The following is a 13,789-nucleotide window of genomic DNA, read 5'->3' as shown; positions in this document are numbered from 1 at the left end:
AATATTTGGAAATTTCTGTTGTGATTTCTTTTTGACTCATGGATTATGCAATTTAATTTTAAAATATTTGGAGATTTCTTATTATATTTTTGTTTCTGGTTTAATTCCACTGTGGTCAAAGAACATACTCCGAGTCGTTTAAATTTCTTTCCCCCCTCGAGACGGAGTTTGCTCTGTCGCCCAGGCTGCAGTGCAGTGGCACGATCTCAGCTCACTGAAACCTCTGCCTCCCGGTTTCGAGCAATTTTCCTGCCTCAGCCGCCCAAGTAGCTGGGATTACAGGTGCCCACCACCATATCCTGGTAATTTTTGTATTTTTAGTAGAGACGGGGTTTCACCATGTTGACCAGGCTGGTTTCAAACTCCTGACGTCGTGATCCGCCCGTCTCTGCCTCCTGAACTGCTGGGATTACAGGTGTGAGCCACTGCGCCCGGTCTCAATTCTTTTTTTAAATATTTGAGGCTTCATTCATGACAAAGAACATGAACAATTTTTATATATCCCACAAGCATGTAAGAAGAATGTGTATGCTCCAGTGTGCTATGTATGTCAATTTATTTGAATATGATGTTCGTGTGGTTCGGATCTTCAATATTTTTTGTATGTGTGTGTTTTTTCTTCTTATTCTAATAGGAATTGAGAGAGTTGTATTAAATCTCCCAGTGTAACTGGGTTTGTCTACTTTGTATTCTGGCAACTTTATATATTTTGTAGTTATCTAATTGGGATATATTCAGGCTTAAAACTAACATATTTCTAGTATATTTACCTCTTTACTTTTATTAAAAACTTCTCTTTGTCTCTAGTAATGTATCTTTCCTTAAAGTCTCTTTTGTCTTATGTAAGTATACCTACCTAGATTTATTTTGGCTAGTGTTTATATTATTATATACCTTATCCAATTCTTTAAATCTTCACTCTTTCTGTGTTCACACACACACTTATTTGATAGCACAGAGTTGAGTTTTTCTTTAGTCTGACAATTTTTATTGTTTAATTGGATTATTTAATCCAAATAAAATTAATATAATATCTGATCTCTTTCCATTCATACTTCCATCTAATTATTTTTCTATTTGTCACTACAGTTTAATTTTTCTTTTGGATTATTCAAATATTTTTAATTTTTCTTCCTTCAATTACTGTTTTATTACTTTGAGGATTATCCAAGAAATTACAGCATGCATCTTCAATATACAAGAGTCTAACACACATTACTAATTTTACTACTTGCATGATAATGCTTACAGCCTTAACACTTTTTAACTCTATTTATACCTTTGCCTTTTACATTAGTGTTATAAATTTAAATTTTATATATAATTTAAATCCTTTAAGAAACTAGTATTAATATTATTGCCTTGTATAATCAATATTCAATCAACATTCATTTACATTGACCTTTCTTATTGCTCTTCATTTATTCCTGCAATTCTGGGATTTCTTTTGGATTGTTTTCCTTCTGCCTAATGCATTTCATTAAAAGTATTTCTCGGCCAGATGCAGTAGCTCACACCTGTAATCCCAACACCTTCAGAGGCCAAGGCGGGCAGATCCCTTGAGGTCAGGAGTTTGAGACCAGCCAGGCTAACATGGTGAAACCCTGTCTCTACTAAAAATAGAAAAATTGGCCAGGCGTGGCGGCACATGTCTGTAATCCCAGATACTCAGGAGGCTGAGATGGGGAGAATAGCTTGAACCCAGGAGGTGGAGATTGCAGTGAGCCGAGATTGTGCCACTGCACTCCAGTCTGGGCAACAGAGTGAGACTCTGTCTCAAAAAAAAAAAAAAAAAAAAAAAAAAAAGTATTTCTTTTCGCCTGTAATCCCAGCACTTTGGGAGGCCGAGACGGGCGGATCACGAGGTCAGGAGATCGAGACCATCCTGGCTAACACTGTGAAACCCCGTCTCCACTAAAAAATAGAAAAAACTAGCCGGGCGAGGTGGCGGGCGCCTGTAGTCCCAGCTACTCGGGAGGCTGAGGCAGGAGAATGGCGTGAACCCGGGAGGCAGAGCTTGCAGTGAGCTGAGATCTGGCCACTGCACTCCAGCCTGGGCGACAGAGTGAGACTCCGTCTCAAAAAAAAAAAAAAAAAAAAAAAGTATTTCTTTTCATGCAGGTATGACTGTCATTAATTCTTAATTTTTGTCTGAAAACTGCATTCATTTTTGAAGGATATGTTTGCTGGCAATAGAATTCTAGCCTGGTAGTAATTTTCTTTCAGGACTTTAAAGATGTCATTCCTTTGTCTTTTGATTTCCTGATTTATGCTGAAAAGTCAACTCTCCATTTCACTGATGCTGCTTTAACAGGAATGTATTATTTCTTATATGGTTGGTTTTAAAATTATCTCTTCAACTTTGGTCTTGAGAAGCTCTCCTATGATATGCATAAGTGGGCTTTGTTTTTATTTAGCCTGTTATTATTTATTTCTTGAATATCTTGAAAGATTAAGGATTTTCACCAACTTTGGAAAATTCTTTATCATTATCTCTTCAAATATTGCTTATTCCTCATTCTTGTTTTCTCTCTTAGTATGTTAGCATTTTTAAAAATTACATTCCATATATCACTAATGTTCTTTTCTCTATTTTTTATTATTTTATTCTCTGTGTTTACATTTGGATGTTAATATTTAATTGACTTGCATCCACTAATCCTGTATTCTTTTATGACTATGACATTAAACCATTTAAATAGTTTTAATTTCAGATAATATAATTTTTCAGTTCTAGAACTAACTTCCACTTTTAAAGTTCAATTCTCCAGTGAAATTATCTCTTTATTTTCTCTATTGTTCTTTATTTTTAACATATTAGTCTTACTTATTTTAACATCATTCAGTTAATTTTAATATCTGAATCATCTATGGGTAATTTTTATTGTCTTTTTTTTTTCTCTTGGTTTTATTCATGTTATCCAGTTTTTGGTGTGTGTACCTAGGAATTTTTTATTGAATGCTGAATATTTACATAAAAAGCTATCCAAGGTTAAAATACTATCTTCCTCCAACAAGAGTTCACCTTTTCCTCTGTTAACTTGATAGAGTTCTGTCTAAACAAATCATCTCAGCTGAAACAGGCACTGGGTTTTGTCAAGGTTCCAGCTCTCCAGAATTTTCAGCTGAGAACTTGGTATATTCTCCACAGCCCCTCCCCATGGCAGGTCCTAAACTCTAACATTTCTACAAGACTATTAGAAGTTCACTTTGCTTTTCAGAAATTTTTCAATTAGGTTTTTAGGTTTTTTCCCCGGGCTTCCCTGAGTTTGACAAGTGTCCTGAGGGGAAAATTTGGCCATGAACTTGAATCTTCCAGTGGACCCCAAGTTACTCTGTCTCTGACAAAAGCTTTTTGTTTGTTCTCAGACTTAGCATATTTTCTCAGGGTAAAACTCCTGTCAGGAGTCAGTTTTCACCTCCAAGAATTTTGCTTCTCAGGAATCTTGGCCCATTCAGATCTTACTATATTATCTGTTTTCAGTTACTTCAAACAGATAATTTTACATTTTAACCAATTTTTAGAGTTGCTTTCTGCTGCTAGATAATCCATCTACTCTGGAAGCAGAATTTCACTAAATATATGCATAAGTTTTAACCTTAGACTATTCAAACTATATTTTGTAACTTTTGATAGTAAAAGAAGAGGGGATGATTTTGGTTTTGTTTTGTTTTGTTTTGTTTTGTTTTGAGACAGGGTCTTGCTGGGTCTCCCAGGTTGGAGTGCAGTGGCATGATCGTAGTTCACTACAGCCTCAAACTCTTAGGCTCAGGCGATCTTCCTGCCTCAGCTTCCCAAGTAGCTGGGACTACAGATGTGTCCATGATCAGCTAACTATTTGTTGTGGTTGTTGAAACAGGGTTCTCAGCCGGGCACGGCGGCTCACGCCTGTAATCCTAGCACTTTGGGAGGCCGAGGCAGGCGGATCACGAGGTCAGGAGATCGAGACCATCCTGGCTGACACGGTGAAACCCCATCTCTAATTAAAAAAAAAATACAAAAAATTAGCCAGGCATGGTGGCAGGTGCCTGTAGTCCCAGCTACTCGGGAGGCTGAGGCAGGGGAATGGCGTGAACCCTGGAGGTGGAGCTTGCAGTAAGCAGAGATCGCTGGTCTCAAACTCCTGGCCTCAAGCGATCCTCCCCACATGGCCTCCCAAACTGCTGGGATTACAGGCATGAGCCACCATACCCAGCCAAGAAGGGGGGATTCTAAATTGAGATGGGCTACATTGCCTTCAGAATTTCTGTCTCCAAAACAGCGTGTGTTAAATTCATTATATGCTGTGCCTAAAAATAACAATAGCAGAGGAACTGTAAAAGATGCATATATAATAGATTAATTTGAGAAAATACCTGTTGGAATGGGTGTTATTATCAAGATTCTTGGCCTCCATTCTCTAATTTTATTCTGTGACAAGAGAACTGGCCTATTTTAATAAGGTATGCATGTTGTGAAAGTTATTTGGATCATGTTTACAACTAAATTCTAATAATTGAATTTTTAAATGTTGATCTATACTATACCAAAGTCTGGTAGTAGCCCCTAGGTGGTAAGGAATAATTCATGCTTTATGAATACATCCAAGGATGATGTGGGTTTGGGGTGTTTATTTGAACGGTCTCATTTGGGTGATTATATAAATTGGACTTACCCTGCATAAACAACAACAAAAAAAGATTTCGGACTTTCATCATAGTTGGTGAAAACTTCAACCAGATTTCTTACTTGCCATAAATAAAAGCTATTTCATTCCTTTTTTTTTTTTTTTTTTTTTTTTTTTTTTTTTTTTTTGAGACAGAGTCTCACTCTGTCGCCCAGGCTGGAGTGCAGTGGTATGATCTCTGTGGCTGGAGGTGTGGCTCACCACAACCTCCACCTCCTGGGTTCAAGGAATTCTCCTGCTTCAGTCACTCCTCTAGCTGGGATTACAGGTGTGCACCACGACACCCAGCTAATTTTTGTGTTTTTTTTAGAGATGGGGTTTCGCCATTTTGCCCAGGCTGGTCTTGAACTCCTGGCCTCAGGCGATCCCCCTGCCTCCCAAACTGCTGGGATTATAGGCATGAGCCACCATGCCGGGCCTCAAAGCTATTTCATTTAAATAGCTAATAATAAATGGAAGGAGACATTAAAGTTGGCTACCACATTTATGTCTTATATATTTGTATGTTATATTCTATTCTCACTTTTATCTCTTCTTCACTTTGATTTTTAAATTGAATAAACGCTAAAAAAAAAAAGTTTCAAGAATAACTTGGTCAGTTTTCCTTTTTATTTCATTACATGTTTAGAAAAAAAGAGTAATTTATGGAAAAGTGCAAGTAATTTAACTCCAGTAGGATGATACTTGAGATTTAAAAATAAATGTTAGATTATAAAGCAAGTTCTTCAATTGCTCATATTCTGCCAAAAGTAAAATAAAGGTGTCCTATAGTTATATCCATACAACTTTACCTGGTTTACTGGACTTACTGATCACAGCATAAAACAATTATAATTCAGATAAAGTTATTACTGTTCCAGTCTATACAACGACAAAATAATACTTATTTCATGCAATGCAACTTTGGCATGATGGAGAAGTTAAATTAATTCAAAATAACTGAAGTTTACATTAAAGAACAAACAAAAATAATTAAGCATTTAAAAATTATTTTTGTAAAGACTGTCCATATCTGCAAAGTAATGTACAATGAAAAACCTGAAATCAACTGATTACCAGATTTAAACATTTAAACAGAATAGCCAAGGTGCAGAAGAAATTTCCTGATTCTTTTTTTTTTTTTTTTTTTTTTTTTTTGAGACGGAGTGTCGCTCTGTCGCCCAGGCTGGAGTGTAGTGGCCGGATCTCAGCTCACTGCAAGCTCCGCCTCCTGGGTTTACGCCATTCTCCTACCTCAGCCTCCAGAGTAGCTGGGACTACAGGGGCCCGCCACCTCGCCCGGCTAGTTTTTTGTATTTTTTAGTAGAGACGGGGTTTCACCGTGTCAGCCAGGATGGTCTCGATCTCCTGACCTCCCGATCCGCCCGTCTTGGCCTCCCAAAGTGCTGGGATTACAGGCTTGAGCCACCGCGCCCGGCCCGAAATTTCCTGATTCTTTTGAAAGATGGGGAGAAGCTGTAGGAAAACCAAAAAATATATACATATTAAAGTATACTTGCATTTCTATTTATAGGGAGTAAAAGGGAGCACAAGGAGACCTATGATGGTCTCAAGAGTCTTGATTTTGGGGAGAAATTTGGGGCTTATTTCAGATTCTAAGTTTTTTTTTTTAAGATGATATCAGGCCGTGATTTAACAGTTTTATTTATTGAAAGGTTATGGCAAATTATATGAGATTTTTCTCTTTAATAATTATTTATAAATAAGTTATTTTTACAAAATTTAATATTAGCATTTATGGATCATTACAATGTGCTAGGTAAGTAGCAACCAAATAAACAAAATAATCACTAGACGTATGGTGGTCACGAGAAGAAAAGGACCACTATTTTAGTGTGTTACTAATGTAATGAAGTGCATGTTTATATACAGTTTGTGAAAAACGAGTATACTAAATTTTATACTCATGGCTATTAAGAGGGTTTAGCCTAGTATAGTCAACCAGGAAGGACAAGGTAATTATAAAGTTAAATACAAAAATTTCAAACACTCTGGCCTTGCAAACATTAAGTTACATGGTAAAGACAGGCACAACAAATATTGAGAAATTCAAGAGTTCATATATTCACTTAAATGTTCCATTAAAAAGATGTTAATTTAAGGATTTCATTAAAATATAATTTATTTTTATCCTAATTGAGTAATTTATGGTTACAGAAAGATTAACCACCAATAGATCAAATATAGAGAAAACCCATGCTAAATATCCAGTATAACTAAAAATGTTAAGTGCAATTAATAGCAATAAAAAAGGGACAAATTTAGCTCTATCAGGGACATGCGTAGATTTGAAATTGTGGTATGAATATTTAGATAAGTAGACAATTTTTTAAAATAAAGGCATTGCAATGGGAAGTTTGACAAAACTAATCAACGGTTCACTAAACTAAATACAACACTTAACTGAACACAAAGCTATTCCTGAAGTTGGGGTTTTCCTTAACTTCCCTCCCGGTGTCCTGAACCAAGAGATTAGGAAATATTGGCTTCAGGAACTTGAACTCACCAGTCCCAGAGTCTCCTGTCAGACACACCTCGTACTGGTAGCTCTGGGACAGGGTCTCGGTGCCGCTCACTCCCACCTGATGCCCTGGAAAAGGGCCCTCGGGCACCGAGCAGCGACCCACCACCGAGGCCGCCCTGCTCCCCCTGCACAGCCGCACCGCCACGAACAGGAGCACCGACAAGAGGAAGAGCGACGACACCGAGGCCAACGCCACCACCAGGTAGATGGTGAGCGAGTCGGCCCGGGCCTGGGCCGGGGCCGCCTCGGGGAGAGGCAGGTAGGGCTGGGAGAAGCCGTCCACCAGGAGCAAGTGTAGCGTGGCGGTGGCCGAGCGCAGAGGCTCGCCATTGTCCTTCACCAGCACCACTAGCCTGTGCTTGGCTGCATCGCGCTCGCTCAGCAACCTGGAGGTGCGCACCTCGCCATTGTGCGCCCACACGCCGAACAGCCCGGGCTCCGTGGCCTTGAGCAGCTGGTACGACAGCCAGGCGTTCTGACCCGAGTCACCGTCCACCGCCACCACCTTGGTCACCAGGTAGCCCGGCTCGGCCGGCCGGGGCACCAGCTCGGTGCAGGGCGCGGAGCCCTTCTGCAGCGGGTGCAACACGAAGGGCGAGTTGTCGTTGGCGCCCAGCACCAGCACGCGCACCAGCGCCTCGCTGCTCAGCGCCGGGGAGCCGCGGTCTGTGGCGCCCACGCGGAACTCGAACTCCTGCAGGGCCTCGTAGTCCAGCGACCTGAGGGCGAACAGGTGGCCGTTGTCTGCGTTGATGGAGACCAAGGAGGCGAGGGGCAGGTGCGGGTCCTGGGGCGGCAGCAGCAAGTATGTGACTTGGGCGTTGGTACCTGAGTCTCTGTCTGTGGCGCTGACGCTGCCGATGTGCAGGGCGGGGCTGTTGTTCTCGCGGACAAACAGGGTGTAGGAGGTTTGGGTGAAGGTGGGGGCGTTGTCATTGACGTCGGAGACCTGCACGGTTATGCTCTGCTGGGTTTTCAGCCTGGGTGTCCCCAGATCAGTGACGGTGATGGTGATGTTGTACTCGGCTCTGGTCTCTCTGTCCAGTGGTCTCCCTGTTACCAGGGTGTAAAAGTTCTTCAAAGTTGGTTTTAGAACAAACGGCAGATTATCTGGAATGGAGCAAATCGTCTTTCCATTTTCTCCGGAATCTCTATCTCGAATTCGGAAGATAGAGACTACTGTCTCAGGAGCATTTTCTGGGATGGAGCTGGTGAGTGAAGATATGATAAGTTCTGGGGGATTGTCATTCACATCCACCACTTCTATGACTACAGTGCCTTTCCCAGAAAGGCCTCCTCCATCTGTGGCCTCAATTTCTACATGGTAAGATTTATTTTTTTCGAAATCCAATTTTTTTTTCAGTTGTATTTCTCCCGTGACTTCATTTATTGAGAAAGTTTGTCTAATTTCATCTGATGCTTGGAATAAACCATAAGAAACACTCCCGAAGTTTCCAGCATCTACATCTCTAGCTAAGACCCTAACAATTGGAGAGTCTAGGGGGCTGTTTTCCAGGACCTGCACCCCATATGGAGTGTGCACAAACTCAGGAGCATTGTCATTGATGTCCATGATCAGGATTCGAACCATGACAGTGCCAGACCTAGGTGGAGACCCACCATCCAGCGCCACGAGGGTTAAGCTGAACTCAGGTTGCTCCTCTCGATCCAGTGGTTTGTCCTGCACCAAATCTGGGTATTTCTTGCCCTCACTATGATTTCGAGTGAGAATGTGAAAATGAGAATTGGGGCTGATTGTGTATTTTTGGAGACCATTGTTGCCCACATCCAAATCCTCAGCTATTAGCAACGGAAATAGAGTCCCCGGCTGGCTATTTTCTGGTATTTTCAAGAGCACTTCCCTTTCGGGGAATACTGGAGAGTGATCATTTATGTCCTGGATCAATAATTCTCCTTGAAAAAATTGCATGGGCATTTCCAGAAACACTTGGAAATGCAGTACACACGGTTCAATAGGACCACAGAGCTCTTCCCGGTCTAGTTTCTCCCTCAGAAGCAAATCTCCAGTCTGACGATCCAGCTGCAAACGCTGCTTGTCATCATCAGACACCACCCCAGCTGACCAGGCGGCCAGTTCCCCAATTCCCAGGCCCAGATCCTTGGTCAGATGAGCTACAAAGGAGCCGCTCTCTGTTTCCTCCAATACAGAATAACGAATAGGCTCGAGGCGAACCTGAGACAAGAACACCATCAAAATAAAGGCCAACACTTGCCTGTTTGGATGAATTCTCCCTAGCTTCTTCATGTTGGAGTCCAGGTCCTTATATCCAATCCCTTCAGCAACCACAGCAAGACTTTAGACATTCAATTCTAAAATCTTGCTTGGAGGAATTGTCACACAGTTGCTTTTAATATTAAATTTGTTTAGTATATCGCTGCCCCAAGCCGTTGATAAACCTGCACTCCTTGCAACGCTTCTTCCGTGTGTTTTTTATTGCGTCTAGGCGACACAAAAGAATACGCGAGCTTTTTAGGGCTCTTTATTCACAACTTAGCCTGCAGCGCCACCCTGCGTCTTGACTGAGAAATTAACAACTTCAAGACAGCGTATTTGGGAAGTTTTCAAATGAAAGCCATTTTTAACTGTACAGAATTTTTACAAACTTTGTTATTACATTAAACTGCATAATTTAAAAGGTTATTTCATTACAGTGCATGAACCAGAATAATCATGAGCACAAATCAAGAAGATATCTCAGTCTCCCCACTCCCTTATCAGTGAAATTTCAAAGAACTCCATTTCTTTACATAATCCAAACACAGGAGACAAATTTTTATACACTTCCAATTCAATTCATAATAGTTACATATGTTCCTTTTAAGAATGCGAGAACTTTGTGATGATGCAAAAGTTTAAGATGTTCTCTATACATGGTCTAAAGGGGAACTACTTTGAAATGATAGGTTCTATTTTCCTACTTTAACGTGCAAATAGTAATACAGGTGAATAAACAGGTATCTTGTTTTGTATCTGGTAATTTACGGTGTGAACCTACACTGAACATAGGAGTAAGGCAAATAGTATTAGAATCACAGATTCTTATAACTAAAAAGGAAATAAAAGATAAAGAAACTGAAACTGAAGCTCAGAGGGTCACAGGACTTGATTATTCTACATGACTATTATGAGGATAATGTCAAGACAAAAGTGAGTAACAGTCACAGAATTTTGTGAAGATAAAGGTTTTAAGCTGAACTTATTTAGTGAGATAGATATAATCTATATTTTATAATGAGTTTGCCTGTTACCACATTCACCTTTTGTATCCCAGATATCTTATTCCTTGACCAGCTAATTTTGGGGGAAACAAGAAGCACTGATTTAAAATATTTTATTCTGTGACCAAAGGGTGACTTAGGCTGTCTCTACTCAGATATGGTGAAGTAAAGAGACATGTGTATAAAATGGATCCCACCACAGCATGCAACTACTGTGATTACTCTCAAAGAAAGAATGGTACCACTGAGACACAGTTAACCAATTTACTGGTTGCAATTAATATATTGAATGGAGCACCACTTATCTTGCCACATATAAGATTTTCTCCCCTTAAATACCTTGTTATTTTATTTAATTATCCAACTCATATAATGATAATTTATAATTCATGTTAAATGAATTATTTTTAAAGCATGAAATCTGAGATTTCAGATTCTGATAGTGATAGAAAGTATTAGTAAAAATTATTTTTGAGGGGCGGAGCAAGATGGCCGAATAGGAACAGCTCCAGTCTCCAACTCCCAGTGCGAGCGACACAGAAGACTGGTGATTTCTGCATTTTCAACTGAGGTACTGGGGTCATCTCACTAGGGAGTGCCGGACAATCGGTGCTGGTCAGCTGCTGCAGCCCAACCAGCGAGAGCTGAAGCAGGGCGAGGCATCGCCTCACCTGGAAAGCGCAAGGGGGAAGGGAATCCCTTTTCCTAGCCAGGAGAACTGAGACACACAACACCTGGAAAATCGGGTGACTCCCACCCCAATGCTGCGCTTTAAGCAAACGGGCACACCAGGAGAATATATCCCACACCTGGCCGGGAGGGTCCCACGCCCACGGAGCCTCCCTCATTGCTAACACAGCAGTCTGCGATCTAACCGCAAGGCAGCAGCGAGGCTGGGGGAGGGGCGCCCGCCATTGCTGAGGCTTAAGTAGGTAAACAAAGCCGCTGGGAAGCTCGAACTGGGTGGAGCTCACAGCAGCTCAAGGAAACCTGCCTGTCTCTGTAGACTCCACCTCTGGGGACAGGGCACAGTTAACAACAACAACAACAAAAGCAGCAGGAACCTCTGCAGACGCAAACGACTCTGTCTGACAGCTTTGAAGAGAGCAGTGGATCTCCCAACACTGAGGTTGAGATCTAAGAAGGGACAGACTGCCTGCTAAAGTGGGTCCCTGACCCCTGAGTAGCCTAACTGGGAGACATCCCCCACTAGGGGCAGTCTGACACCCCACACCTCACAGGGTGGAGTACACCCCTGAGAGGAAGCTTCCAAAGTAAGAATCAGACAGGTACACTTGCTGTTCAGCAATATTCTATCTTCTGCAACCTCTGCTGCTGATACCCAGGCAAACAGGGTCTGGAGTGGACCTCAAGCAATCTCCAACAGACCTACAGCTGAGGGTCCTGACTGTTAGAAGGAAAACTATCAAACAGGAAGGACACCTATACCAAAACCCCATCAGTACATCACCATCATCAAAGACCAGAGGCAGATAAAACCACAAAGATGGGGAAAAAGCAGGGCAGAAAAGCTGGAAATTCAAAAAATAAGAGTGCATCTCCCCCTGCGAAGGAGCGCAGTCCATCGCCAGCAACGGATCAAAGCTGGTCAGAGAATGACTTTGACGAGATGAGAGAAGAAGGCTTCAGTCCATCAAACTTCTCAGAGCTAAAGGAGGAATTATGTACCCAGCGCAAAGAAACTAAAAATCTTGAAAAAAGAGTGGAAGAATTGACAGCTAGACTAATTAATGCAGAGAAGGTCATAAATGAAATGACAGAGATGAAAACCATGACACGAGAAATACGTGACAAATGCACAAGCTTCAGTAACCGACTCGATCAACTGGAAGAAAGAGTATCACCGATTGAGGATCAAATGAATGAAATGAAACGAGAGGAGAAACCAAAAGAAAAAAGAAGAAAAACAAATGAACAAAGCCTGCAAGAAGTATGGGATTATGTAAAAAGACCAAATCTACGTCTGATTGGGGTGCCTGAAAGTGAGGAGGAAAATGGAACCAAGTTGGAAAACACTCTTCAGGATATCATCCAGGAGAACTTCCCCAACCTGGTAGGGCAGGCCAACATTCAAATTCAGGAAATACAGAGAATGCCACAAAGATACTCCTCCAGAAGAGCAACTCCAAGACACATAATTGCCAGATTCACCAAAGTTGAAATGAAGGAAAGAATCTTAAGGGCAGCCAGAGAGAAAGGTCGGGTTACCCACAAAGGGAAGCCCATCAGACTAACAGCAGATCTCTTGGCAGAAACTCTACAAGCCAGAAGAGAGTGGGGGCCAATATTCAACGTTCTTAAAGAAAAGAATTTTAAACCCAGAATTTCATATCCAGCCAAACTAAGTTTCATAAGTGAAGGAGAAATAAAATCCTTTACAGATAAGCAAATGCTTAGAGATTTTGTCACTACCAGGCCTGCCTTAAAAGAGACCCTGAAGGAAGCCCTAAACATGGAAAGGAACAACCGGCACCAGCCATTGCAAAAACATGCCAAAATGTAAAGACCATCGAGGCTAGGAAGAAACTGCATCAACTAACGAGCAAAATAACCAGTTAATATCATAATGGCAGGATCAAGTTCACACATAACAATATTAACCTTAAATGTAAATGGACTAAATGCTCCAATTAAAAGACACAGACTGGCAAACTGGATAAAGAGTCAAGACCCATCAGTCTGCTGTATTCAGGAGACCCATCTCACATGCAGAGACATACATAGGCTCAAAATAAAGGGATGGAGGAAGATCTACCAAGCAAATGGAGAATTAAAAAAAGCAGGGGTTGCAATACTAGTCTCTGATAAAACAGACTTTAAACCATCAAAGATCAAAAGAGACAAAGAAGGCCATTACATAATGGTAAAGGGATCAATTCAACAGGAAGAGCTAACTATCCTAAATATATATGCACCCAATACAGGAGCACCCAGATTCATAAAGCAAGTCCTTAGAGACTTAGACTCCCATACAATAATAATGGGAGACTTCAACACTCCACTGTCAACATTAGACAGATCAACGAGACAGAAAGTTAGCAAGGATATCCAGGAATTGAACTCATCTCTGCACCAAGCAGACCTAATAGACATCTATAGAACTCTCCACCCCAAATCAACAGAATATACATTCTTCTCAGCACCACATCACACTTATTCCAAAATTGACCACATAATTGGAAGTAAAGCACTCCTCAGCAAATGTAAAAGAACAGAAATTATAACAAACTGTCTCTCAGACCACAGTGCAATCAAACTAGAACTCAGGACTAAGAAACTCAATCAAAACCACTCAACTACATGGAAACTGAACAACCTGCTCCTGAATGACTACTGG

The 13,789-nt window shown here is 41.1% G+C and overlaps 1 protein-coding gene across 1 annotated transcript; it reads right to left on the bottom strand.

The window, feature by feature from the left end:
* Positions 1 to 6,688: 6,688 nt before the first annotated feature.
* Positions 6,689 to 9,610, bottom strand: PCDHB4 (protocadherin beta 4). Its single transcript, XM_010388201.2, has one exon. It carries the CDS (start codon positions 9,455 to 9,457, stop codon positions 7,067 to 7,069), a length of 2,391 nt encoding a protein of 796 aa, XP_010386503.2. The 5' UTR covers positions 9,458 to 9,610; the 3' UTR covers positions 6,689 to 7,066.
* Between the last annotated feature and the right edge of the window lie 4,179 nt (positions 9,611 to 13,789).

The sequence above is a fragment of the Rhinopithecus roxellana genome, chromosome 3, assembly GCF_007565055.1.
Source record: "Rhinopithecus roxellana isolate Shanxi Qingling chromosome 3, ASM756505v1, whole genome shotgun sequence".
Lineage (NCBI taxonomy): Eukaryota > Metazoa > Chordata > Mammalia > Primates > Cercopithecidae > Rhinopithecus > Rhinopithecus roxellana.
The sequence above is the reverse complement of the archived record's forward strand: the minus strand, read 5'-3'. Positions and strand labels throughout refer to the sequence as shown.